Source organism: Oncorhynchus gorbuscha, linkage group LG16 (genome assembly GCF_021184085.1).
Source record: "Oncorhynchus gorbuscha isolate QuinsamMale2020 ecotype Even-year linkage group LG16, OgorEven_v1.0, whole genome shotgun sequence".
In the NCBI taxonomy this organism is placed as follows: Eukaryota; Metazoa; Chordata; class Actinopteri; order Salmoniformes; family Salmonidae; genus Oncorhynchus; species Oncorhynchus gorbuscha.
The window spans coordinates 70,596,088-70,622,049 of NC_060188.1; the positions used below are offsets into that span (position 1 = coordinate 70,596,088).

At 40.8% G+C, this 25,962-nt stretch overlaps 1 protein-coding gene across 1 annotated transcript in view; it reads left to right on the top strand.

The window, feature by feature from the left end:
• The first annotated feature begins 1,415 nt into the window (after positions 1-1,415).
• stard8 (StAR-related lipid transfer (START) domain containing 8) overlaps positions 1,416-25,962 on the top strand; it is a 40,399-nt gene continuing 15,852 nt past the window's right edge. The window contains exons 1-4 of the mRNA XM_046305676.1: positions 1,416-1,728; positions 2,730-2,763; positions 20,401-20,472; positions 23,600-23,681. Of these exons, the coding sequence (XP_046161632.1) occupies positions 1,684-1,728; positions 2,730-2,763; positions 20,401-20,472; positions 23,600-23,681 (233 nt within the window). The 5' untranslated portion in view covers positions 1,416-1,683. The remainder of the gene's footprint in view (positions 1,729-2,729; positions 2,764-20,400; positions 20,473-23,599; positions 23,682-25,962) is intronic.

A 25,962-nucleotide genomic window follows, 5' to 3' on the forward strand; every position in this document is an offset into this window, starting at 1 on the left:
ATAACTATCTTGGCCCAGGAGGCAACAGTTTGATGTTCTTGTAGAGGAGGAAAAGCCGGTAACATTGCCACTTCCCCTGAGTTGAGAGGTCAGGCTTAACTGCCAGCCTAGCAGACACCTTTTCTATGGTATCTGTCTATCACATCACCCTTTATGAATCTGTTATAACATCTTCAACAAACATTGTTCTAGAAATGTCCCTCAAGCTACACTGTTCTTTTTCTGAGTGTGCATTTACTGGTACAGGTCTGTTCAATTACCAATGAGCTTTTGTATTAGGCCTGTCTCTTATAGCAAGCAACACACATACACATTGTTTGTGTAATGAAAACAAAGACATGTAATGAATGCATGTAGTGCAGAAAAATGCATTGTCAAAAGGCACTGTGATGAATTCCAAGAGGACCTGAAAAATTCTAAGTATGACTGGCATGCAATCCCCACCAGGTCAAGTGTTTTCGCATAGATGGCAATGATTATATTGTTGCCATCCCCACAATATAGGAAAAATCCATTATTGTCATTGTTGACAGCTCGCCATTTATTCTGCATTATGTTTGTCATTCTGCAAGGTGCTTGCTTCTCTATGCATTTGCGATAGTGCCACAAGCAATACATGTGTGTTCTATATTCTGCATCTAGTCAAGAGTGAAAGACATCTGATTGAAGGCCATAAATCACCAGTCATTTCAAATTCAATCAAATGTATTTTATAAAGCACTTACTTCAGCAGTTGTCACATAGTGCTATACAATTCAAGGGTTCTATGAGGACTCTATGACATTGTAACCAAATTTATGTTATTGTTGTGGATAAAACACCAGATTATGCAGTCTTTGAGTTTTGTTGACTTAATACATTGGGAATCCATGAAAATACAAAATATTCAGACACTTGGAAGCCAAAGACACAATGTTGATCGGCATGCTTGCTCTCATCATGACAGGGCTGAATGACAATATTAATCAAGATATGTGTGCTATCCTGGTTAGTGGAACACACTGTATTGTATGTGAGATGGGGCATAGAAATATAACAATATTGGCCATTGTTCTGTTGTAACGCATCACACGGTGCGTGGGTATAGCATGGTTCCAGAGGACATTCCGTGGCCTTTGCACATTGGGACTTCAGTGCATTCTATATCAGTCAACAGTTGTTTATGTGTTCACTCGTCATTGAGGTTCGTAAAATTTTGTATTTTCCATTACTGGGGGCTGGGACGATTATGGTCTTAAATTGCTTAGAACTGTCATGAAATCCCTTCAGTAGTTCTGATACACGATGCTTCCCCTCCTGAACAACAGAGAGAGAGAGACAGATACTGCATGCCGAGCCCCGCCTAAGCTGCAGTGAATCCAGCCATCTATTGGTTTCAGAGCTACATTATACTGTATGCTGTTTTTTGAGGGGCCTTTTTTTTTCCAGTTCCATAGTCCAGTGCTTCAGCCATTGGTATGCATAAAGCATCCTTTGGATCAGGCTTGTGCTACTGCTGTGATTTACTGTCCCAAGCCCTGCCCACTTCCCTCAGCCTGCTTCTCAACATCCTGCCTCCCAGCTCCAGCTCCAACTACAGCGCTGGGCTGTGGTGGATACTGAACAGCCATGCAGGACCCAGCACCTTTGGCCGCCCTGTGACCTCGGATACAGGACCTGGGACCTTTCATAGGACACCTGAACATGGCCTTTTTCAGCTGTTTGTACTCATTGTTTGGAAGAGCAAAAGTAAGAACAAATTTTTTAATGTAAACAAACTTTTAAAAACTTTTAAATATTTTGGTATATTGTTTGAAATGTGTACCGGTAAAGATAAGAATGCATGTGATAAAGATAATCCTTTTTTAAATGTAGATTTAAGTGTTTATCATACTCCAACTGTGTTTTGGTCATGTATGGCTCAGTTGGTAGCTTGCAACGCCAAGATTGTGGGTTCAATTCCTAGGACCATCCATACGTAAAAATTCATGCCCGCAAGCCTGTAAGTTCCTTTGGATAAAAGCGTCTGTTAAATGACACATATTAATACTATATATTTTGTATTTAATGGGTTCCTCTGCTTTTTAAGAAGTCATTCTAACTCCTTGTAATAAGAAACACCTCACTTATTTTTTTAATAAACTACATATGTATATAGTTGTAGTTATATACTATTGTTCGGAAAGAAACGTTAAAATAGGAGAGTTCTCATAACTTGCTACAGTTTCATAGTAGTGGTCTGTTCAGCATGTGACTCCCAAAGTAACGGACATTCCAGGCAGTTGGGAGTGGGTGTAGGAATGGAGTGAAGGCTGGCTTGTTTTCAGTGAGCATGCTCTCAAGGAGGTGTTATCCCAGAGTTACCGCAGCAACGGGATTCAAATGTAGCCTTTCTCAAGCGTCCACTTGGAGCCAATAGTGCTCCTTTTAGAAAGTTCTGACATCATTGAAAATGTAAGATCATAATATACGGCTGGAACTACACAGAATAGTTGATTCTTTGTTGAATAAATGTCACAGTCTACTACATTTCTCAAGTCTTACTTAATTTATCTAATTTTACTTCAAGAATGTTGTGCCTATGACTCATATATAACAAAGTTGTAACTTAAATAATGTTTTCTAACAATGTATTGACAACACATTTCAAATACATATCATATGTTAGAAAATAAATAAAGTGTTAGTGCACTTGATGCTGCAAAACATTCCATGTATGGACATGACATGCTCTACTTTCCTTCTTTCAGGTGATGTCCTCATCATGGGGCTACAAGAGAGCAGGTAAGGATAAGAGACTGACTATCATTCAGAGAAAATTGATTTAAGAGCAAAGCGTTGAGAGCAAAATATGTGCATCTCTTTTGTTATTGTTGGTTAATCAAATTGTCTACTCTATCTAGAAGTGTATAACCATCAGCTGGTCTTCTCAAAGAAAAACATAGCCTGGTATTAAGTAAATTGCAAGTAGCAGCCAATGACTACTTGACTGACAGAGAACGCTGTTTTCAAGTCACCGCACCTCCATCTTGGCACTCCTCCCACTATTGTAAAAAATAGTTTGGATGCTATTGAAATGCATTTACAATTGTCTACATTTGTTTTTGCCATAAGTATTATATTACAGACAGCTTAATGCATACATTCAAATTATATTTGTAAGCTAAACAAAAAAACAAAAATATTATGTACAGTACTAGTCAAAAGTTTGGACACACCTACTCATTCAAGGGTTTTTCTTTATTTATACTATTTTAAACACTGTAGAATAATAGTGAAGACATCAAAACTATCAAAACAAATATTATATATTTGAGATTCTTCAAAGTAGCCACCGTTTGCCTTGATGACAGCTTTGCTAACTCTTGGCATTCTCTCAACCAGCTTCACCTGGAATGCTTTTATAAGTTTCCACATATGCTGAGCACTTGTTGGCTGCTTTTCCTTCACTCTGCAGTCCAACTCATCCCAAACCATCTCAATTGGGTTGAGGTTGGGTGATTGTGGAGGCCAGGTCATTTGAGGCAGCACTCCTTCTTGGTTAAATAGTCCTTACACAGCCTGGAGGTGTGTTGAGTTATTGTCCAGTTTAAGAACAAATGATAGTCCCACTAAGCGCAAACTAGATGGGATGGCGTAGATCATCCGTTCACCTACTCTGCATCTCACAAAGACAGGGTAGTTGGAACCCAAAATCTCAAGTTTGGACTCATCAGACCAAAGGACAGATTTCAACCCGGTCTAATGTCTCTTCTTATTATTGGTGTCCTTTAGTAGTAGTTTCTTCACAGCAATTCGACCATGAAGACCTGATTCACGCAGTCTTCTCTGAACAGTTGATGTTGAGATGTGTCTGTTACTTGTGAAGCATTTATTTGGGCTGCAACCCCCCCCAAAGGTGCGGACTCCCGGCCTCACACCTAAACCCATAGGCTCTGGCGCGGGACGTGGACCCCACTCCAACACAGTCTTAGTCCGCTTACTTAGCATCCCTTGAGTGGCGACCCTCGCCGCCGCCCTTGGCCTAGTAACCTTAACAAAGGGCCCCACTGGACTGAGGGGCAGCTCCGGACTGAGGGACAGCTCGGGACTGAGGGACAGCTCGGGACTGAGGGGTAGCTCAAGACTGAGGGGTAGCTGAAGACTGAGAGGTAGCTCAGGACTGAGAGGTAGCCCAAGACTAAAAGATAGCTCAGGCAGGTTGACGGCTCTGGTAGATCCTGGCTGAATGGCGGCTCTGTGGGATCCTGGCTGAATGGCGGCTCTGGCGTATCCTGGCTGAATGGTGGATCCTGGCAGACTGACGGATCTGGCAGATCCTGGCAGACTGGCGGCTTTGGTGGATCCTGGTAGACTGGCGGCTTTGGTGGATCCTGGCTGACTGGGGGCTTTGGCAGATCCTGGCTGACAGACGGGAGACTCCGGCGGCTCATGACAGACGCGAGACTCCGGCGGCTCATGACAGACGGGAGACTCTGGCGGCTCATGACAGACGGGGGACTCTGGCGGCTCATGACAGACGGGAGACTCTAGCAGCTCTGGACAGACGGGAGACTCTAGCAGCTCTGGACAGACGGGAGACTCTAGCACCTCTGGACAGACAGGCAGCTCAGGTGGCGCTAGGCAGACGGGCAGCTCAGGCAGCGCCGGACAGGCGAGGCGCACTGTAGGCCTGGTGCGTGGTGCTGGCACTGGTGGTACTGGGCCGAGGACACGCACCTCCGGGCGAGTGCAGGGAGCTGACACCGGAGGGCTGATACATGGAGGTGGTACTGGATAGACCGGACCGTGCAGGTGCTCTGGAGCTCTTGAGCACCGAGCCTGCCCAACCTTACCTGGTTGAATGCTCTCAGTCACCCTGCCAGTGCGGCAAGGTGGAATAGCCCGCACTGGGCTGTGCAGGCGAACTGGGGACACCATGCGCAAGGCTGGTGCCATGTACGCCGGCCCAAGGAGACGCACTGGAGACCAGATGCGTAGAGCCGGCTTCATGGCACTTGGCTCGATGCCCTCTCTAGCCCAGCCGATACGAGGAGCTGGTATGTAACGCACCGGGCTATGCACCCGCACTGGGGACACCGTGCGCTCCACAACATAACACGGTGCCTGCCCGGTCTCTCTCGCCCTCCGGTAAACACAGGAAGTTGGCACAGATCTCCTACCTGGCTTCGCCATACTCCCTGTGTGCCACCCCCCAATACATTTTTGGGGCTGACTCTCGGGCTTCCATCCACGCCGCCGTGCTGCCTCCTCATACCAACACCTCTCCACCTTCACTGCCTCCAGCTCTTCTTTGGGGCGGCGATATTCTCCTGGCTGTGCCCAGGGTCCTCTCCCGTCGAGGATTTCCTCCCATGTCCAAAAGTCCTGTGTCTTTGGCCGCTGTTGCTGCTGCCCGTTACCACGCTGCTTGGTCCTGTTGTGGTGGGTGGACAAAATACCCAAAGAATATGGCTGTCTAAATATGGTTCCCAATCAGAGACAATGATAAACACCTGCCTCTGATTGAGAACCACTTTAGGCAACCATAGACTTACCTAGACCACTACACTGAACACAACCCCATAAATCTAATAAACCCCTAGACAAGACGAGACACATAAATCACCCATGTCACACCCTGGCCTAACCAACATAATAAAGAAAAGACAGAATACTAAGACCAGGGCGTGACAGGTGGTCCTCATGAGAGCCAGTTTCATCATAGTTAATGGTTTTTGCGATGCACATAAAAAACGTTCAAGTTCTTGAAATTTCATGTCTTAAAGTAATGATGGACTGTCATTTATCTTTGCGTATTTGAGCTGTTCTTGCTACAATATGGATTTGATCTTTAACCAAATATTGTGTATACCCCCTACCTTGTCACAACACAACTGGTTGGCTCAAACTCATTAAGAAGGAAAGAAATTCCACAATTTAACTTTTAACAAGGCACACCTGTTAATTGAAATGCATTCCAGGTGACTACCTCATGAAGCTGGTTGATAGAATGCCAAGAGTGTGCAAAGCTGTCATCAAGGAAAAGGGTCGCGACTTTGAAGCATCTAAAATATTACATATTTGTCCACCCACCACAAGATAGTGGCTACTATCTTGTCTCCTCGCTACAACATTTACATTTACATTTAAGTCATTTAGCAGACGCTCTTATCCAGAGCGACTTACAACTCCCATACGGGCTCGGGAGAGACGAAGGTTGAAAGTCATGCGTCCTCCGATACACAACCCAACCAAGCCGCACCTTGGTTAGTGCGCACTTACTGGCCCGCCACAGGAGTCGCTGGTGCGCGAATGAGACAAGGATTTCCCTACCGGCCAAACCCTGCCTAACCCGGACGACGCTAGGCCAATTGTGGGTCGCCCCACGGATCTCCCGGTCACGGCCGGTTACGACAGAGCCTGGGCGCGAACCCAGAGTCTCTGGTGGTGCAGCTGGCGCTGCAGTACATTTGGCCGGAAAGTATTCAGACCCCTTGACTTTTTCCTCATTTTGTTACATTACAGCTTTATTCCAAAACGGATTAAATAAATAAAAAGGACAAAGTGAAAACAGGTTTTTAGAAATGTTTGCAAATGTTTTAAAAATAAAAACAGAAATACCTTATTTACATACGTTTTCAGACCCTTTGCTATGAGATTCGAAATTGATCTCAGGTGCATCCTGTTTCCATTAATCATCCTTGAGATGTTTCTACAACTTGATTGGAGTCCACCTGTGGTAAATTCCTCGTATTCTAAAATTGATTAAATAGCTTTTTTCCCCTCATCAATCCACACACAATACCATATAATGACAAAGCAAAAACGGGTTTTTAGAAATATTTGGAAATGTATAACAAATATAAAACTGAAATATCACATTTACATAGGTATTCAGACTTGAGTCTTGTTGGGTATGATGCTACAAGCTTGGCACACCTGTATTTGCGGAGTTTCTCCCAGTCCTCTCTGTAGAGCCTCTCAAGCTATGTCAGTTTGGATGGGGAGCATCAATTCACAGCTATTTTCAGGTCTCTCCAGAGATGTCCGATTAGGTTCAAGTCCGGGCTCTGGCTCGGCCACTCAAGTCCATTCAGAGACTTGTCCCGAAGCCACTCATGCGTTGCCTTGGCTGTGTGCATAGGGTCGTAGTCCTGTTGGAATGTGAACCATCACCCCAGTCTGAGGTCCTGAGTGCTCTGGAGCAGGTTTTCATCAATTACCTCTCTGTTCTTTGCTCCATTCATCTTTGCTTCCATCCTGACTAGTCTCCCCATCCCTGCCGCTGAAAATCATCCCCACAGCCTGATGCTGCCTCCACCGTAAGAATGGTGCCAGGTTTCCACCAGACGTGACAGTTAGTATTCAGGCCAAAGAGTTCAATCTTGGTTTCATCAGACTAGGAATCTTGTTTCTCATGGTTTGAGAGTCCTTTAGGTGCCTTTTGGCAAACTCCAAGCGGCCTGTCATGTGCCTTTTACTGAGGAGTGGCTTCCGTCTGGCCACTCTACCATAAAGGCTTGATTGATGTAGTGCTGCAGAGATGGTTGTCCTTCTGGAATGTTCTCCCATCTCCTCAGATGAACTCTGGTGCTCTGTCAGAGTGACCATTGTGTTCTTGTTTACCTCCCTGACCAAGGCCTTTCTCCCCCGATTGCTCATTTTGAGTGTGTATGATTTAGGTGGTTCCAAACTTCTTCCATGTAAGAATCATGGAGCCCACTATGTTGTTGGGGACCTTCAATGCTGCACATATTTTTTAGTACCCTACCCCAGATCTGTGCCTCAACACAATCATGTCTCGGAGCTCTATGGACAATTCCTTCGATCTCATGGCTTGGTTTTCACTCTGACATGCACTGTCAACTGTGGGACCTTATATAGACAGGTGTGTGCTTTTCCAAATCATGTCCAATCAATTGAATTTACCACAGGTGGACTCCAATCAAGTTGTAGAAACATCTCAAGGATGATTAATGGAAACAGCACGCACCGGAGTTAAATTTCGAGTCTCATAACAAAGGGTCTGAGTACTTATGTAAACAAGGTATTTCTGTTTTTCATTTTTAATGAAAATTCATTTTTAATCTGCAAAAATGTCTAAAACCCTGTTTTTGCTTTGTCATTATGGGGTATTGTGTGTAGATTGATGAGGACATTTTTTTCTTTAACCGATTTTAGAATAAGACTGTAACATAAGAAAGTTTGGAAAAAGGGAAGGGGTCTGAATACTTCCCAAATGCACTGGACAATTTATTGAATTCCAGACATTGGTTATATTAGCTTCTGACTGAACATCACTTGTTGTTCGTCTTCAAAGTAGAAGTCTACACTGCTATTTTAAATCCGCTATGCATCAGGATTTGAAGGACAATTATAGCCATGAACTTAATATCCCACACCACACCAGAGAGTTCTGTAGTAGTCTATGCATTGTGTTTCAAAAGTCAAAAGAATGTTACAACGGACAAGGGTTGCTACTGAGAATGGATAGTGAAACTTGTAATGGTTTTAAATCAAAGTCTCCAACTTTTCAAACTCAAGATTGCACGCATAAAACGAGGGCTTTATTGCAAAGGAATTTAGACCACCAACATGTTGCAGGTAAATTGTAAAAGTAGGCTATGCCTAAGTCTGTAATTGCTTAATCTATTAAATAGGCAACCACCGCAAAACATCAATTATGAGATTTTTTACTGCCAGGCTGTATTCACAGCTACACTTTCCACTCAATTAATGGCTGCAAATCCTGATCAACCTATTCATTTTAGTTTAGTTACTGGGAAAGGATTGCACATCAATTTAAGCTATGATATTGTCGCCTACAACAGAGTGCTGTTGAAGACAGAGCTAAAGGCTATATTAAAATAAGTTTAGGTAGGCTATGGATGCATCCAGATTATCATGTAATAGCTTTAGCTCTGTCTAAAGAAGGCTCACCTTTGATCGACAGCCTCCAAATAGGAAGCTACCCAGGGCACCCAGTCATAATGCAGCATTCACAACACAACTGTCTCTCATGAGCTTGCTGTGTTGTCATGTATGTATTTGCTAATAAACAGAAAGACATGCTTCTCATACTGTGAAATGCAACAAGATGAGCAGTCCCTTTTGTTTCACATTTTTTCATTATATTTGTAATTTCCTCTCATCTTTTTCCTTTGAGCCCATTTGAAATCAGTTCCATAGAAGAGATACGATAGGCTTAATAAAGCAACAGCTGCTCTCCAATCACAGGCTCAGGTTTAAAGGCCATGGTTTCCCTAGAGACAGCCCAGTGCCATTAATAACATGGTGAAGGTCTGAGGGTGGTGCTTTTTCTACTATAAAAGATTCTAGAGATTTAAAAAAAGCATAGATCTAGATGAGATTAGAATTGTCTCCTTTAAATAATACTTCAATGACCATAAAATAGCAATACTACTTTAGGGAAAAAGCTATATGGGTGGATTATGTCCTAGTCTCATGCATAGGACTTGATGTCAGAATGTAAATGTACTGCAAAGCAGGCCTACCTAGCTGTAATTGCAAGGGCTCTGTTCAGTGAACATTATAATTTAAACCTCTTATTTATGGTAATGCTCTTTCTCTGAAAGTTGCACAGGTGATTGCAATCATGTGGAAATGTTGTTGATCATTGTCTCTATTCTATATCCCTCTTGTGAAAGTGTTTCTCCTCTATAATATCACAGACAAAGCATGTTCCACCCTACCAGGCATTGCACAAATTGTCCTATACTATAGTAAGAGGTGGCATGATTCAGGAGTTAGGGCAGGTGATACACTCAGTAAAAAGGAAAAATCCAGTTGAGATGAAACAAGAATGAAAGGGTATATCTGACATATGCACACATGACTGTAAGTCGCTTTGGATAAAAGCGTCTGCTAAATGGCATATATTATTATTATTATTATTATATTATATATAATTTCTTCAGGTGATGAAAAGTTGTGTGGCATTGAGGCCAGCCATGTGTTGGGCACCAGTGCTTGACTTTGACAGAAATAGGAGAAGGTACTTATTTTGGATGCCGGTACTGTTTATTATTTAGGTGCAGGAGTTCCACAATACTTTTGAGCGGATATTCTATAAGAAGTGCAGGAACTCAAGCAGTAGAAGATTTGACGTGCTGGTACTCAGCTCCGGTGAGCTCTTACGCAAGTTAAGCACTAGGTGGGCACACAGCATCACGTGGACTACCCACTCTGAGGAATGACAATGGTGTGAGGTATTGGGCACATGTCATCCTGGTAGAGGAAGAGATATAAACAGTGTATGGTCTGTTATTTTTGATTGATTTATGATTGATTTGTAGTTACTCATTCTATTCCAAAATATACATTTGAGGAGCATGTGCAGGTTCATGACCCATGTGAGAAATGTGAGTGTTTGTCCATATTGAATGTTTGTGTGCTGGAATATTACAGTGGGGTATATACCATGTTTTTAGAACAATTTTCGAAAGTAAGGTTTAATTACACAAAGAAAAAGATCAGAGAAGCAGACTGGTGTTTAGGAAGATTGTGGCATTATGACATGTTCTAGTCTACCAGCCTCCTCTAACAACTCATTTCCTGAGAGGTCAGCTCTTCTGTACCACACCTTTTCCTTTTGCTGTCTGTGTTACATATTCACTGTAGTTTCCCAGAAGGCCATATCTCCCTCTGAACCCATCTGTCGGTATGCAAGGAAATGTCTGTCATGGATTAGTCATAGAAATGGAAAATGAAAAGAGAGAAAGTTCCAAACTGCTTCTGAACTTTGATCTGATCATGAATATCAGGCCCTAATGGCCTTTCCTCGGGTAGATTTAGCTTATCTGGAAATTGTTATGAAGAGTATGCCATCATATAGTGTGCTATTGCAAAGCTTTATGTGGAAGGTTGAAGGTTAAACTTGTGTTGCTCTACAATACGATAACAGCTAGGTCCGCTGGCCTTGAGCTTGACCTCTCAAATGGCAAAGATACTGTACAGACAGGGACAAATCAAGTAGAAGGAAATAGATGTGAAGAAGACCACAGACAGTATTTCAGTATGTCATTTAACCACACAAACACCACACAAACACCCCCAAGAGTGATGTCAAGTATTTGTATTTGTATTTATTATGGAACCCCATTAGCTGCTGCCAAAGCAGCAGATACTCTTTCTGGGGTCCAGCAAAATTAAGGCAGTTTATACAATTGTAAAACATTACAATACACTCACAACACACTATGTGCCCTCAGGCCCAGACTCCACCACTACCACATATCTACAGTACTAAATCCATGTGTATGTATAGTGCTTGTGTTTGTGTGTGTGTGTGTGTGTGTGTGTGTGTGTGTGTGTGTGTGTGTGTGTGTGTGTGTGTGTGTGTGTGTGTGTGTGTGTGTGTGTGTGTGTGTGTGTGTGTGTGTGTGTGTGTGTGTGTGTGTGTGTGTGTGTGTGTGTGTGTGTGTGTGTGTGTGTGTGTGTGTGTGTGTGTGCCTGTGCCTGTGCCTGTGTTGATGTTTGTGTTGCTTTACAGTTTTTTATTCTGTTTTTTTTCAATCAAATTTTACTGCAAATTTTCCTGCTTAGGTCAGTTGCTTGATGTGTAATTGAGTTCCCTGTAGTCATGGCTCTGTGTAGTACTGTGTGTCTCCCATAGTCTGTTCTGGACTCTGGACTGTGAAGAGACCTCTTGTGGCATGTCTTGTGGGGTATGCATGGGTGTCCGAGTTGTGTACCAGTAGTTTCGACAGACAGCTTGGTGCATTCAACATGTCAATACCTCTCATAAATAAAAGTAGTGATGAAGTCAATCTCTCCTCCACTTTCAGCCAGGAGTGATTGACATATTAATATTAGCTCTCGCTGTACACTACCGTTCAAAAGTTTGCGGTCACTTAGAAATGTCCATTCAAATAACATCAAATTGATCAGAAATACAGTGCAGACAATGTTAATGTTGTAAATGACTATTGTAGCTGGAAACGGCAGATTTTTTATGGAATATCTATATAGGCGTATGTAACGGATGTGAAACGGCTAGCTTAGTTAGCGGTGTGCGCTAAATAGCGTTTCAATCGGTTACGTCACTTGCTCTGAGACCTTGAAGTAGTGTTTCCCCTTGCTCTGCAAGGACCGCGGCTCTTGTGGAGCGATGGGTAACGATGCTTCGAGGGTGACTGTTGTCATTGTGCGCAGAAGGTCCCTGGTTCGCGCCCGGGTATGGGTGAGGGGACGGTTTAAAAGTATACTGTTGCATTGATGCTGTTGACCTGGATTACTGGTTGCTGCGGAAAAAGGAGGAAGGTCAAAAGGGGGGTGAGTGTAACGGATGTGAAACGGCTAGCTTAGTTAGCGGTGTGCGCTAAATAGCGTTTCAATCGGTTACGTCACTTGCTCTGAGACCTTGAAGTAGTGTTTCCCCTTGCTCTGTAAGGGCCGCGGATCTTGTGGAGCGATGGTAACGATGCTTCGAGGGTGACTGTTGTCGTTGTGTGCAGAAGGTCCCTGGTTCGCGCCCGGGTATGGGCGAGGGGACGGTTTAAAATTATACTGTTACACGTACAGAGGCCCATTATCAGCAACCATCACTCCTGTGTTCCAAAGGCTAATTGATCAATAGAAAACCCTTTTGCAATTATGTTAACACAGCTGACAACTGTTGTTCTAATTAAAGAAGCAATACAACTCGACTTCTTTAGACTTGTTGAGTATCTGGAGCATCAGCATTTGTGGGTTCGATTACATGCTCAAAATGACCAGAAACAAAGCACTTTCTTCTGAAACTCGTCAGTCTATTCTTGTTTTTAGAAATTAAGGTTATTCCATGCGAGAAATTGCCAAGAATCTAAATATCTCATACAATGGTGTGTACTACTCCCTTCATAGAACAGCGCAAAGTGGCTCTAACCAGAACAGTGGGAGGCCCTGGTAGTGGGAGGCCCCGGTGCACAACTGAGCAAGAGGACAAGTACATTAGAGTGTTTAGTTTAAGAAACAAATGCTTCACAAGTCCTCAACTGGCAGCTTCATTAAATAGTACCTACAAAACACCAGTCTCAACATCAACAGCGAAGAGGCAACTCCGGGAGTTGACCATCTTAATCTTTTATTTTTATTGTTCCAGTCTAAGATATGACTTTTTTTTTGGAACTCTTGTAAAAGGGTTTCCTAATGATCAATTAGCCTTTTAAAATTATAAACTTGGATTTATTACAATATTTAATTGAGGTTCAGGGTTTAGTGACAATGATTTAAATATTAGAAACATTTAGGGCTAACATTCCTTGTCACCCACTCTGAAACTAATTGCAGCTCTTTGTTGAGTGTTGCAGTCATTTTAGTCGCTGTAGTAGCTGACTTGTATGGTGTTGAGTCATCCGCATACATAGACACTCTGGCTTTACTCAAAGTCAGTGTCATGTCGTTAGTAAAAATTTTAAAAAGCAAGGGGCCCAAACAGCTACCCTGGGGAATTCCTGACTCTAACTGGATTGTATTTGAGAGGCTTCCATTAAAGAACACACCCTGTAAGTCTTTATCCACATTATAGCAATGGTTGTACAGCCATAACACATACATTTTTCCAGCAGCAGACTATGATCGATAATGTCAAAAGCTGCACTGAAGTCCAACAAGACAGCCCCCACAATAATTGTATCATCATCCTTTCTCTCAGCCAATCATCAGTCATTTGTGTAAGTGCTATGCTTGTTGAGTGTCCTTCCCTATAAGCACGCCAACATTCTGTTGTCAGTTTGTTTACTGTGAAATAGCACTGTATCTGGTCAAACACACATTTTTCCAGAAGTTTACTAAGGGTTGGTAACAGGCTGATTGGTCGGCTATTTGAGCCAGTAACGTGATGATACAAGTGCTGAAAGCACAATTTTGTCTTGAACAATAGTATGTGTATTTGGTCTTGGTCTTGGTTTTTGTGATTTCCAGATGTTTTCCCAGTCGTACATGACAGGGATGTACAGTGCCTTCAGAAAGTATCCACACCTCTTGAATTTTTCCACATTTTGTTGTGTTATAGCTTGAATTTAAAATTGATAGGGTATTGGCCTACACACAATACCCCATAATGTCAAAGTGGAATTGTGTTTTTGGACATTTTACAAATGAATAAGAAATGAAAAACTGAAATGTCTTGAGTCAACAAGTATTCAACACCATTGTTATGGCAAGCCTAAATATGTTCAGCAGTAAAAATGTACTTAACAGATCACATAGTAAGTTGCATGGACTCTGTGTGCAATAATAGTGTTTAACATGATTTTTGAATGACTACTTAATCTCTGTACACCACACATACTAATGTCTGTGATGGGAGAAAACTGAGGATGGATGAACAACATTGAAGTTACTCCACAATAATAACCTAATTGACAGAGTGAAAAGAACGAAGCCTGTACAGAATACAAATATTCCAAAACTTACATCCTGTTTGCCACAGGGCACTAAAGTAATACTCCTGAGTGGCTCCCGAGTGGCGCAGCAGTCTAAGGCACTGCATCTCAGTGCTTGAGGCGTCACTACAGACACCCTGGTTTGAATTCAGGCTGTATCACAACCGGCCGTGATTGGGAGTTTCATAGGGTGGCGCACAATTGGCCCAGCATCGTCTGAGTTTGGCCGGTGTAGGCCGTCATTGTAAATAAGAATTTGTTCTTAAACTGAATTGCCTAGTTAAAGAAAGGTGACTTTTTTTAAAATACTGCAAAAGAATGTGGGGCAAATACAATACAACACATTACTGAGTACCACACTCCATATTTTCAAGCATAGGTGTGGCTGCATCATGTTATGGGTATGCTTATAATCATTGAGGACTGGGGAGTATTTGAGGGGGAAAAAATACAGAGTGGATCTAAGCACATGCTTTCCACCAGACACTGGGAGATAAATTCACCTTTCAGCAAGACAATAACCTAAATCACAAGGCCAAATCTACACTGGAGTTGCTTACCAAGAATACAGTGAATGTTCCTCAGTGGCCGAGTTACAGGTTTGACTTAAATATACTATGGAACGCCCTAAAAATGGTTGTCTAGCAACAACCAATTTTCAACAACCAATTTGATAGAGCTTCAAGAATTTTGAAATTAAAAAAATAAAATAATGGGCAAATGTTGCACAATCCAGGTGTAGAAAGTTCTTAGAGACTTACAGCTGTAATCACTGCCAAAGATGCTTCTACAAAGTATTGACTCAGGGGTGTGAATAGTTATGTAAATGAGATATTTCTGTGTTTCATTTTCAATAAATGAGCAAAAATGTCTAAACTTGTTTTCACTTCGTCATTATGGGGTATTCTGTGTAGATTGGTGAGAAAATAATATTTAATCCATTTTGAATTCAAGCTGTAACACAACAAAATGTAGAATAAGTCAAGGGGTAGGAATGTTTTCTGAAGGCACTGTATATTGTTTCCTCTCCTCAGATCTGGCTTGTTGGCTTGTTTCAACAAGTCTGCTGTGTGAACAGAGATAGGCACCGACCGTTCTACCCCTTGGTTTGATAACATTTGTGACAGCTTCAGAGATATGTTTAAATAGTTGAAATAAATAACTATTTCAGAGGTGTCATAGATTTTAGAAGTTAAACAAGAAAGTTATTTACTGAAGCTCTGAAAGGACAGACAGGGAAACAGCTGTAGGCCTAAATTAGTTAAGGGTAGTTAAGTAAAAGGGTAGTTAAGTAAAAGTAATAAAACATATTATAATTGTGCAATCAGTTATAGTTTGAAAGGAAGAAATGTAATCATCTTTCTGTATTAAAGTTGTGGTTTTTAAGGCTGTGTTAGAGTTTGCGAAAGCCTGTAATTCACCCCCTCACTAGCTCAAATGGTATGGCCTTCCTGGAGGGGGGTGGGGTGTCTGAGGTGGGACAGTTGTTCAAGAGGAACCAGATGGTTTTCAGCATGAATGGGGTCATGAAGGGCAGGTTCTGTTAGGCTGGTACAGTTGTTCGCAAATAGAAAAGTAGTGATAACTGGAATCCCTGGCTTCAGTTCCCTTGCTTGGTTTCTTTTGCCTGCTTGAAACTGTTCTTCTTGGATTTGTGTAACTAACTCTCAATCATTTATGGAATCTGTAAAGTTTTGACCTCCACCACCAGGCTACTGTTGAGTGTTTTGGGCTTCAATGCCCTTTTTTATTTGTTAATGAGTGGTCGGACTAAGTTTCAGCAACTGCTCGGAAAAAATGGTGAGTATGAGACTTATCCTTTCTGAAAATATGATCTTATTTTTAGTTAGTTTATTTACATGTCAGTATATTATGGAGAACCATGGAGAGAAAAAGAGAGGGACAATTTAGGGCATATTATTGATTTCTTCTTATTAAAAAAAGTTCAGAAAGATCTATTAAGAGTTGACTGATTTAAGAATTAAAAACAGAATGAAAGGTATGATTTAGAAAGCATTATGATGTGCTTTGAAAAACATCACGTTCTGTCTTCTAAAGAAATGGTCTTTTTAGGGTCTTTATACAGCTGTATCTACTTCTAAATACATTCTGATTCATTTTTAAAGCCCATTGTAGTGAACAATTAAGCAGATTTGAACATTATGCTAATTACATATTATAATGTTATATGCCTAACCATAATGTTAAAGCCATCTACTGCGTCGAGAGAATGAGACCTTTGAACTCCTGATGTCACCACACATGCTCAATCCTGCTGGAATTTTAATCAAATGGAAATGTACAGTAAGACTTGTTGATCGTGTGGGCTTTGGACCCTTGGTGATCAATGGCTTGCATTGTGGTAGCTTAGCCGTCCATTGAAAAGTTGGGTATGAAACAATGGCAGCCTTACATCTCCTGCGAACAATACCAATTATTCAGTTTTGAAAGAGAAATGGAAATTCAGGGATTTGTGGTCACTGAGAGAATATCCCCTCTCTATCCTTGCACCACTATGTTTTTCTTGTGTTTATGGTATTGACAATAACATTTGCATTAATTCAGTGAATAATAAAAGTTGTTTGAAATCGAAAGAGATTTTTTTAAAGGTATAAAATGGTATTAAATATAAATGGTATGAAAAAAGGCACAAACATTTCATTCTTCTATTTGTAGATGTTTAGGTAATACATTGAAGAATGTGGACCTCGTACCACAGCAAGGCTTTCTAGGCCAATCACAATGTTGCCTAATTTATTTTCTGGTTTTAATAGTCCTCCGAAATTCCCCTGAGAAGTACAGCAGTCAGAGAAGAACATGATCATTAGATAGCACATAAACGATTGGTTATATAGTAATTGATGCCCTCAGCAGCACAGAGAACACACTATATTATAAAATATGCAGAGCCCCTTAGGACACTGTGGTATAAACGTCTCCCTTTGTGTCAACACTCCCTCCCAGTGCTGGGGATTTCCTGTCAGCCATTAGCCTCCCATCCACCCTACCCCAGTCTGCCCCGCATGGCTCTCTCTCTTCTCCGTGGTGTCAAACCATCTTCTCCTCAGATGAGGGGTTTAAACAGAAGCAACACCTCCACCACCAGAGGCAGACACCTGTACTGATCAATACTCTCTCCCCCAACCCAACCCAGAGATAGGCACAGACCGTTCTGCCCCTTTGCTCACCTCACACCCAGACAGGGAAACAACAGCTCGCTCTGTGGTTAACCTTCACTTCACTCTTGATAAAAAGGCAGCACTCTGCTCCCTCATAGAGAACCAGGTCTTCCCGTCTAACCTTCAAGTCAACTTGACAGGCAGGCAGGAGAAAGATAGGCAGGCAGCCCTTCTGCTCACCTCTCACCCCCAGAATGATAGTCCTCCCTTCTGTTCACCCCCAACCTCTGAAGAGACAGCCACATTTACATTCAGACACAACAGTCATCAAATCTAAAGAACGTGACTGGTCAAAACTCACAGTCTAATCAAGCATAGCAACAAGTCTCATAAAAATGCTTTGCTTTACCTTCTGGCCAACTTTCAAAGTGCTGATGAATGAAAAGACTGTTGTTGAAGTGTCTGTAATATGATTTACACGAATGCAGCAAATCCCCTTATTTGTTTGTAAACATCTGCTAGGAATTTAAGGAATTAAATCATCAATTGTAGAAATTCAGTATGGCATCCATATTATATACTTAATTAAGCTTGTTGATGGCGGCAGTGAAGTGCAGAAGTCAGAGGAGAACATGATCAGTGTTCCCTTGTAAGGAGCTCTGAATGACGACTTGTTAATTCTCCCCAAGTCTCAGCTGTTCAGGTATCTGATGGTGTCAATGCTCAGTGGGCGGCTTCAAGCCTCAGCATGAGGGAAGGGCTAGACTCCAATTGGCAGGCGGCTCAAATGAAAACCGTAGAGAAGGAAAACCAGATGGTAGCGCTGGTCAGGATGCTGCACTTTCCTCAAGGCAAATCTGTTTGAAGTTTCAACAGCTTTCCAGCTGCTTCTCTGACTGATTACAGGGAAGGGACAGTCGATCTTTAGAGATGAGAGGAAGGATATGGAATATTATACTATTTTTGCAGTGAAGGAGCTTTCTGACATACAGTACCAATGGGAGATTCCTCTAAACGTCAGTCACTGTAGTAGTTTCTTTGTTTTTCTTCTTGGGTGTCTTAGGTTTTGACTTTCCTGTTGGAAATGAATCATGTTGCTTACTGACCTCAAAGCAGAGAGGATTCTGCTGGTTTGGCTTAAATACGTAATAGAAACCCATGAACTAAGAAGGCATGAGGCTAACCAAGTCTCAATGGTAGAAGTGTATGTCATGTAGCTATTTTAGTTTCAGTGGGTGGCTTGTACTGTTTCAGTATGTATTCAATGAGTAATCCCAATGAGTCTGCATATAGGCTACAACTGGCCTTTTCCTGGAGCCAGTTTGCTGTAGGGTAGGGCAGTTAGGGAGGAGATATCTGCATGGGAAGGAAGCATGGCTTCCCTGGGGACCCGCACAGCTCACTCTACAGGTCTTTCAGCTTGGAACTCATGAATTAACGAGAGGTTGCTTACAATTATACTCATCATTTCAATGATGATATAGGCCACACAGATTTAGTTCATGTTCCTTTGATATCAATTGTGATGTTCTGAATAACTGAGTAGACTGGTAATTTGGCAATTGTTCAGATACTGCTTTATACCTTCTGAAAATTGGTGTTGCGAAGACCTATTTCACAAATTCTCTTTTACTGCTGGAGTTTCAGGCTTTCCCTGGTGGATAGCACAGTGCTTGAGAACACAGGCCTCAGTTATGATATCCAGTCGGAGCTCTGGGTGTATGGGAGTTAAGGAATGTCATAAGGAGGTGGAGTCTCCCGGAGAGGAAAAGAGAGGGACAATTTAGACATGAGTCAAACATACAGTAGTCTATAGTACAGTAAACTGATGCAAGAGGTCTTTGTGTGAAAGGCTGACTGGTTATTGTATGTCCATTCATTACCTTTTAGATAAACTATCAATTGTCTCTCCATTAAAAATCCAATGCTGTAGGCTACGAGTTAAATATTTACTAAGCAGGATCTTAACCATTTTCAGAATTTTCAAAGCATGGGTTGAATTTCATGATGGGCTTCATTAGTAACCTTCCGAGGATATGCTCTTCACATATTAGAATTTTGTGTTCAGACCTCATAAATATGTTCTATTTACCTCGTATGTCGCCGTGTGGTTATCTGAACCAACCATATTGCTAAAAGACCACATTGACAATCTACCGGAGGCAGTAATGTCAGTGCATCCACATATCCCACCCAGATGAGGTCTTACAGACGTGTTTAGTTTCTATGAATTTTTGCCAGTCATGCCAATGTCATGCACCAGTAGTGATAGTATTGTTAAAGTGTGGAAAGTTGTAAAGCCAAATAAAGTGATAAACCAACTTGATAGATAAGCCTCTGCTTTTCCTCTGTGCATTGGGGTCTTTCATTTGGCCATTATCATTGCCTTCTATCAGGCTCTCCGAATCTGGTTGGAGGAATATGTATAGTGAAACTATTGCGGAACCTGTGGCTTTATGTAACAAGTTAAATCATAGCAACCACCTACATTTTCATTTAGAAGACTTTTTCCTGTGTAGCTCAGTTGGTAGAGCATGGCGCTTGTAACGCCAGGGTAGTGGGTTCGATCCCCGGGACCACCCATACGTATAATGTATGCACACATGACTGTAAGTCGCTTTGGATAAAAGCGTCTGCTAAATGGCATATATTATATTATTATTATTATTATTATATTATTATTATTATTATATCATTATTTATATTTTTATTATTATTATTATTATTATTATTATTATATTATTATTATTATTATTCTTATTATTATTATTATTATTATTATATTATTATTATTATATTATATTATATTATTATTATTTATTATTATTATTATTATTATATTATTATTATTATTATTATTATTACTTAGGTTGTAACTGTAGTACAATACATGTGTCTGTGTATCTTTATGCATTTTATTTTTTCCTTTTCAGAACTGGAGGCTAAAGAAGCTTGTAATTGGCTGCGGGCTGCTGGATTTCCGCAATATGCCCAGCTCTACGAAGGTAATCAATAGATGTCCCTGTGGTTTATGGACTCTAGACTCTATAATGGTCAACCAAGTTAATATGACTACTATGATCCAGAGAGACTCGTTGTGTTTGGTTAGCTCCTACAGTACAGACAGGTTTGCATCCATGAACTTCTAGCTCATCAATGAATGCACAGTCCTATAGTACAATGAAACAAATCACATTTGCTGCTATATACACAATGTAATCATCTCCCATCACCAATTACTGTACTGTGTTAGAGGATGTTAGAGCCAAATTTGGGCACCAAAATATACTTGATTGTAGGCTACATGTCACTTATGATGTAGAAAATGTCAATGAGCAGTGTTATTTGCCTCCACTCAACAGTCTTCTCATCAAGCTATCCCCATGTCTAGCAAACATGATCATTTAACATGCTGCTTTCATCAGGTTGTAAGCTAATTTACAGTGGGTTGCAAAAGTATTCACCCCCCTTAGCATTTTTCCTATTTTGTTGCATTACAACCTGGAATTAAAATGGATTTTATTTGTATAATTTGATTTACACAACATGCCTACCACTTTGAAGATGCTAAATATTTTTTCTTGTGAAACAAACAACAAATAAGAAAACTTAAGCTTACATAACTATTCACCCCCCCCCAAAGTCAATACCTTATAGAGCCACCTTTTGCAGCAATTACAGCTGCAAGTCTCTTGGGGTATGTTTCTATACGCTTGGCACATTAAGACACTGGGATTTTTGCCCATTCTTCAAGGCAAAACTGCTCCAGCTCCTTCAAGTTGGATGGGTTCTGCTGATGTACAGTAATCTTTAAGTTATACCACAGATTCTCAATTGGATTGAGGTCTGGGCTTTGACTAGGCCATTCCAAGACATTTAAATGTTTCCCCTTAAACCACTCAAAGGTGTTGCTTTAGCAGTATACTTAGGGTCATTTTCCTGCTGGAAGGTGAACCTCCGTCCCAGTCTCAAATCTCTGGATGACTGAAACAGGTTTCCCTCATGTATTTCCCTGTATTTAGCGTCATCCTTCAATTCTGACCAGTTTCCCTGTCCCTGCCAATGAAAAACATCCCCACAGAATGATGCTGCCACCGCCATGCTTCACTGTGGGGATGGTACTCTCGGGGTGATGAAAGGTGTTGGGTTTGCTCCAGACATAGCATTTTCCTTGATGGCCAAAAAGCTCAATTATAGTCTCATCTGACCAGAGTACCTTCTTCCATATGTTTGGGGAGTCTCCTACATGCCTTTTGGCGAACACCAACATGTTTGCTTATTTTTTCTTTAAGTAATGTTTTTTTTCTGGACACTCTTCCGTAAAGCCCAGCTCTGTGGAGTGTATGGCTTAAAGTGGTCCTATGGTCCTACAGATACTCCAATCTCCGCTGTGGAGCTTTGCAGCTCCTTCAGGGTTATCGTTGGTCTCTTTGCCTGGTCTGTGAGTTTTGGTGGGCGGCCTTCTCTTGGTAGGTTTGTTGTGGTGCCACAATCTTTCGATTTCTTTTATAATGGATTTAATGGTGCTCTGTGGGATGTTCAAAGTTTCTGATATTTTTTTAGAACCCAACCCTGATCCGTACTTCTCCACAACTTTGTCCCTGACCTGTTTGGAGAGCTCCTTGGTCTTCATGGTGCCGCTTGCTTGGTGGTGTTGCAGACTCTGGGGCCTTTCAGAACGGGTGTATATATACTGAGATCATTTGACAGATCATGTGACACTTAGATTTTACACAGGTGGACTTTATTTAACTAATTATATGACTTCTGAAGGTAATTGGTTGCACCAGACCTTATTTAGGGGCTTCATAGTAAAGGGGTCAATACATATGCACCCACCACTTTTCTGTTTCTATTTTTTTTAGAATTGCTTTGAAACAAGTTGTTTTATTCATTTCACTTTACCAATTTGAACTATTTTGTGCATATCCATTACATGAAATCCAATTAGAAATCTATTTAAATTACCGGTTGTAATGCAATAAAATAGGAAAAACTCCAAGGCGGATGAATACTTTTGCAAGGCACTGTAATTGCAATACCCAATTATTATTGAACGAATCGCATTCTCTCAAGTTGTTGGTTGTGCAATGCATATTCTATGGAGAATGAACTCCACAGGTAAATCATAGATCAAAGTCTGACAAATTTGAATTGCCCAAAGTTCAATGCTGATAATTCACATGAATTAGACATGAAGGAAATGCACCACTGCCAGTCAGAATAAGCTGTAGTGAAAGACAAGAGTGAAAGCATTATGACTAAACTTTGTTTATGCTTGCAGTTGGTTGGTGGTACTGTATATGTTAACAAATAATCTCCTTATTCTCAGCCTTAATATAAACTATCTTAATTGTTTATCAACTTTGTTCTAAATGTAGGAGGTTGTTCTCATCAGATGTAAGGAAAGCACCCTCTCCTAACAGTGTAGCCTCTGCAAAAGGGAAGTAGAGAGAAACAAAAGCTGGAAATGAGAAGCCTCTGGAATGTTGTGTGACGAACAGTTTTCTTTCTCTAATATCCCTACGCACACAAAAATAGCCCCTCGTAAAGCCACAGACTTTTTAACCACTTTTTACAGTTTTAATCAAACTGTTGTAATAAATCCAGGAGATTTGGAGATTAGTCCATAGCATTCAGTCATTGATCAGTAATGTAAAGGCTTGTCAAACAGTACAATTTTGCTGATTTAATCACGAATACATAATACTGTATAAATTGCAAGGACTGCAGGCAGCATGTCTCAAAATAAATGTCTGCACATGCCCGGTTGGCATGAATTCTATATCATAGACATTTACATTTTAGTCATTTAGCAGACACTCTTATCCAGAGCGACTTACAGTCGTGAGTGCATACATTTTGATACTTTTTTCGTACTGGTCCCGCATGGAAATCGAACCCAGGACCCTGCCATTGCAAGCACCATGCTCTACCAACTGAGCTTGGTCATGTTTTCCTAGAACCTGACCAAATCACCCAACAGTATAACCTACCCGCAAAACGTACATTCATACATTTCATGTGGCCATATGCTGTTATTCTGGTGTCTTTGGTGCCGAGAGAGTAAAGTTCCCGTAAATAAAAAGTCTAAACACATCTATTAACATATTCACCTCTCTTGATCTGCAGCGGGACAGTTTCCTTTAGACATCTCCTCTGTGAAAAAAGACCATGGGTTTCTGGACCAGGATTCACTTAAGTCACTATGCAGGTAAGACATTCACATTTCCATTACCTTTCACGTCTGCATCCAAGTCTCATACTATGAGGTATGCTATGCATTGTTGGTAATGATTTTGCAATTCTTAAAAATTAAGTTGAATTAAAATGATTTGTACTTGTTTTCTGGGGAGTATAGGAATCCCACTATAATGATGTGCATGTTATCGTTGCTATTATAAATACAATAGTTTATTTTAAACTTTTTGTTAAGAATATTTACAATAAATATTCATACCCGTACACATATTTTGAGGTGTGATGAAGAGGGTTTTCACTGCTGGTCATTAACTCAAACATCAGTTGCACAAATCTATAAAAACAATTAACTCTGTTGAACAGCGTTCTGGTTGGTGGCAAACTATAACTTGAGTTGATACTTGTGTGTGTGTGTGTGTGTGTGTGTGTGTGTGTGTGTGTGTGTGTGTGTGTGTGTGTGTGTGTGTGTGTGTGTGTGTGTGTGTGTGTGTGTGTGTGTGTGTGTGTGTGTGTGTGCGTGCGTGTGTGCGTGTGTGCGTGTGTGTGTGTGTGTGTGTGTGTGTGTGTGTGTGGGGGGGGGTTCTGTGTGTGTGTGTTTCTGTGTGTGTATTTGTATGTGTAAGAGCTGTAGAGACATGGTGACTGAATTTCGAATCAAATCCCAATAAATCACCTGAGCTCCCAGAGTCACCATGCTGCCAGGTTGTCCTCAGAGGAGTAGCTATGAATCTATGCTCTCAGAATACAAATATACACTTCAAAAAAATCTAGGAAAGCTGGGCATTCCAATAAATATGTAATTGAGAACATGGCACATATGACTAATCAAATGTTTCTCAAGATAGCCCATTTGTTATGAAAAGAAAATCATTGAGTGATATTGTTAAATTGATTAGCCTGAATCAGTGATATGTTTAAGATCAGTCTTTTTTCTCATTAATTATTGGAAAAATATCGTCAATGTCTTAGTTTGTCTTCAACACCAGAATAAATAATGAAGGCAGAGAGAGGCCTTTCGATATGATACGATACGATACAATAATGATGAAGACAAACTTTTTTACTGTCTACCAAGTTCCAACTATGGAAACTTTGAGCTGTAAGAGAAAAGTTGAACTGATGTCTGTCTTCAGAAAAAGGACATGAATCAAGCATAAAATTAAATGTGTTAAAGTTCACTGTAGACTTTCTGACTCTTGAAATTTATGAAATATAATTTGACACATTTTTCCTAAATAAACCTGTTAGTGAAATGCCTCACATACAGACTCATTTAAATCTGTGGTGTAGCAATTGACATGGTGTGAAATTCAGTCTGGGGTGGCGTGATGTAAAAATAAAACAGCCTGGCTCATGGCCTACATATCTGCATACTCTTGCTCTGAAAAAGTAATGCATTTTGAGCTATCAACGATGTGTGAGCCTTCTTGAATTTCATTTTTTCTGGGGCGGGGGGGACGGAGGTTGGCATATGTGTTTTCATTCACTATCAAGTCGTGTGGGACCTAAAATAACCCCTTAAAAATATAAACTAATGCATGAGATGCAAACTGATCTGGAACACAATTATTAAGGGGAGCCATGGGAGTAGATTGAAAATTGAAAATTTTACACATTGACACATTGACATTGACACATTGAAAATATTACACATTGACATGAAAAACAGAATGTTTTGTTTTTGTGAATACTGACAATTCTATTTCTTATCAACTAACAAGCTAAGCAACCTATCTAAACAACAACATGACCCTATTTTTTAATTATTGGTAAGAAATTTGAAACAGAGAATACTGATATTGTCAGATAATTTATAGATAGCTATCTACACTGAACAAAAATATAAACGCAACAGTGTTGTAAAGCTTAACATGTAAAGCTTAATTAAAATATCCAAGAAATGTTCCATATGCACAAAAAAAAAATATTTCTCAAAAATTGTGTGCACAAATTTGTTTACATCCGTGTTAGTGAGAATTTATATTTTGCCAAGATACCAGGTGTGGCATATCAAGAAGCTGATTAAACAGCATGATCATTACACAGGTGCACTTTGTGCTGGGGACAATAAAAGGCCACTCTAAAATGTGCAGTTTTGTCACACATCACAATGCCACATATGTCTCAAGTTTTGAAGGAGAATGCAATTGGCATGCTGACTGCAGGAATATCCACCAAAGCTGTTGCCAGATAATTTAATGTTTATTTCTCTACCATAAACTGCCTGGAACGCCATTTTATAGAATTTGGCAGAACGTCCATCTGGCCTCACAACCGCAGACCACGTGTAACCA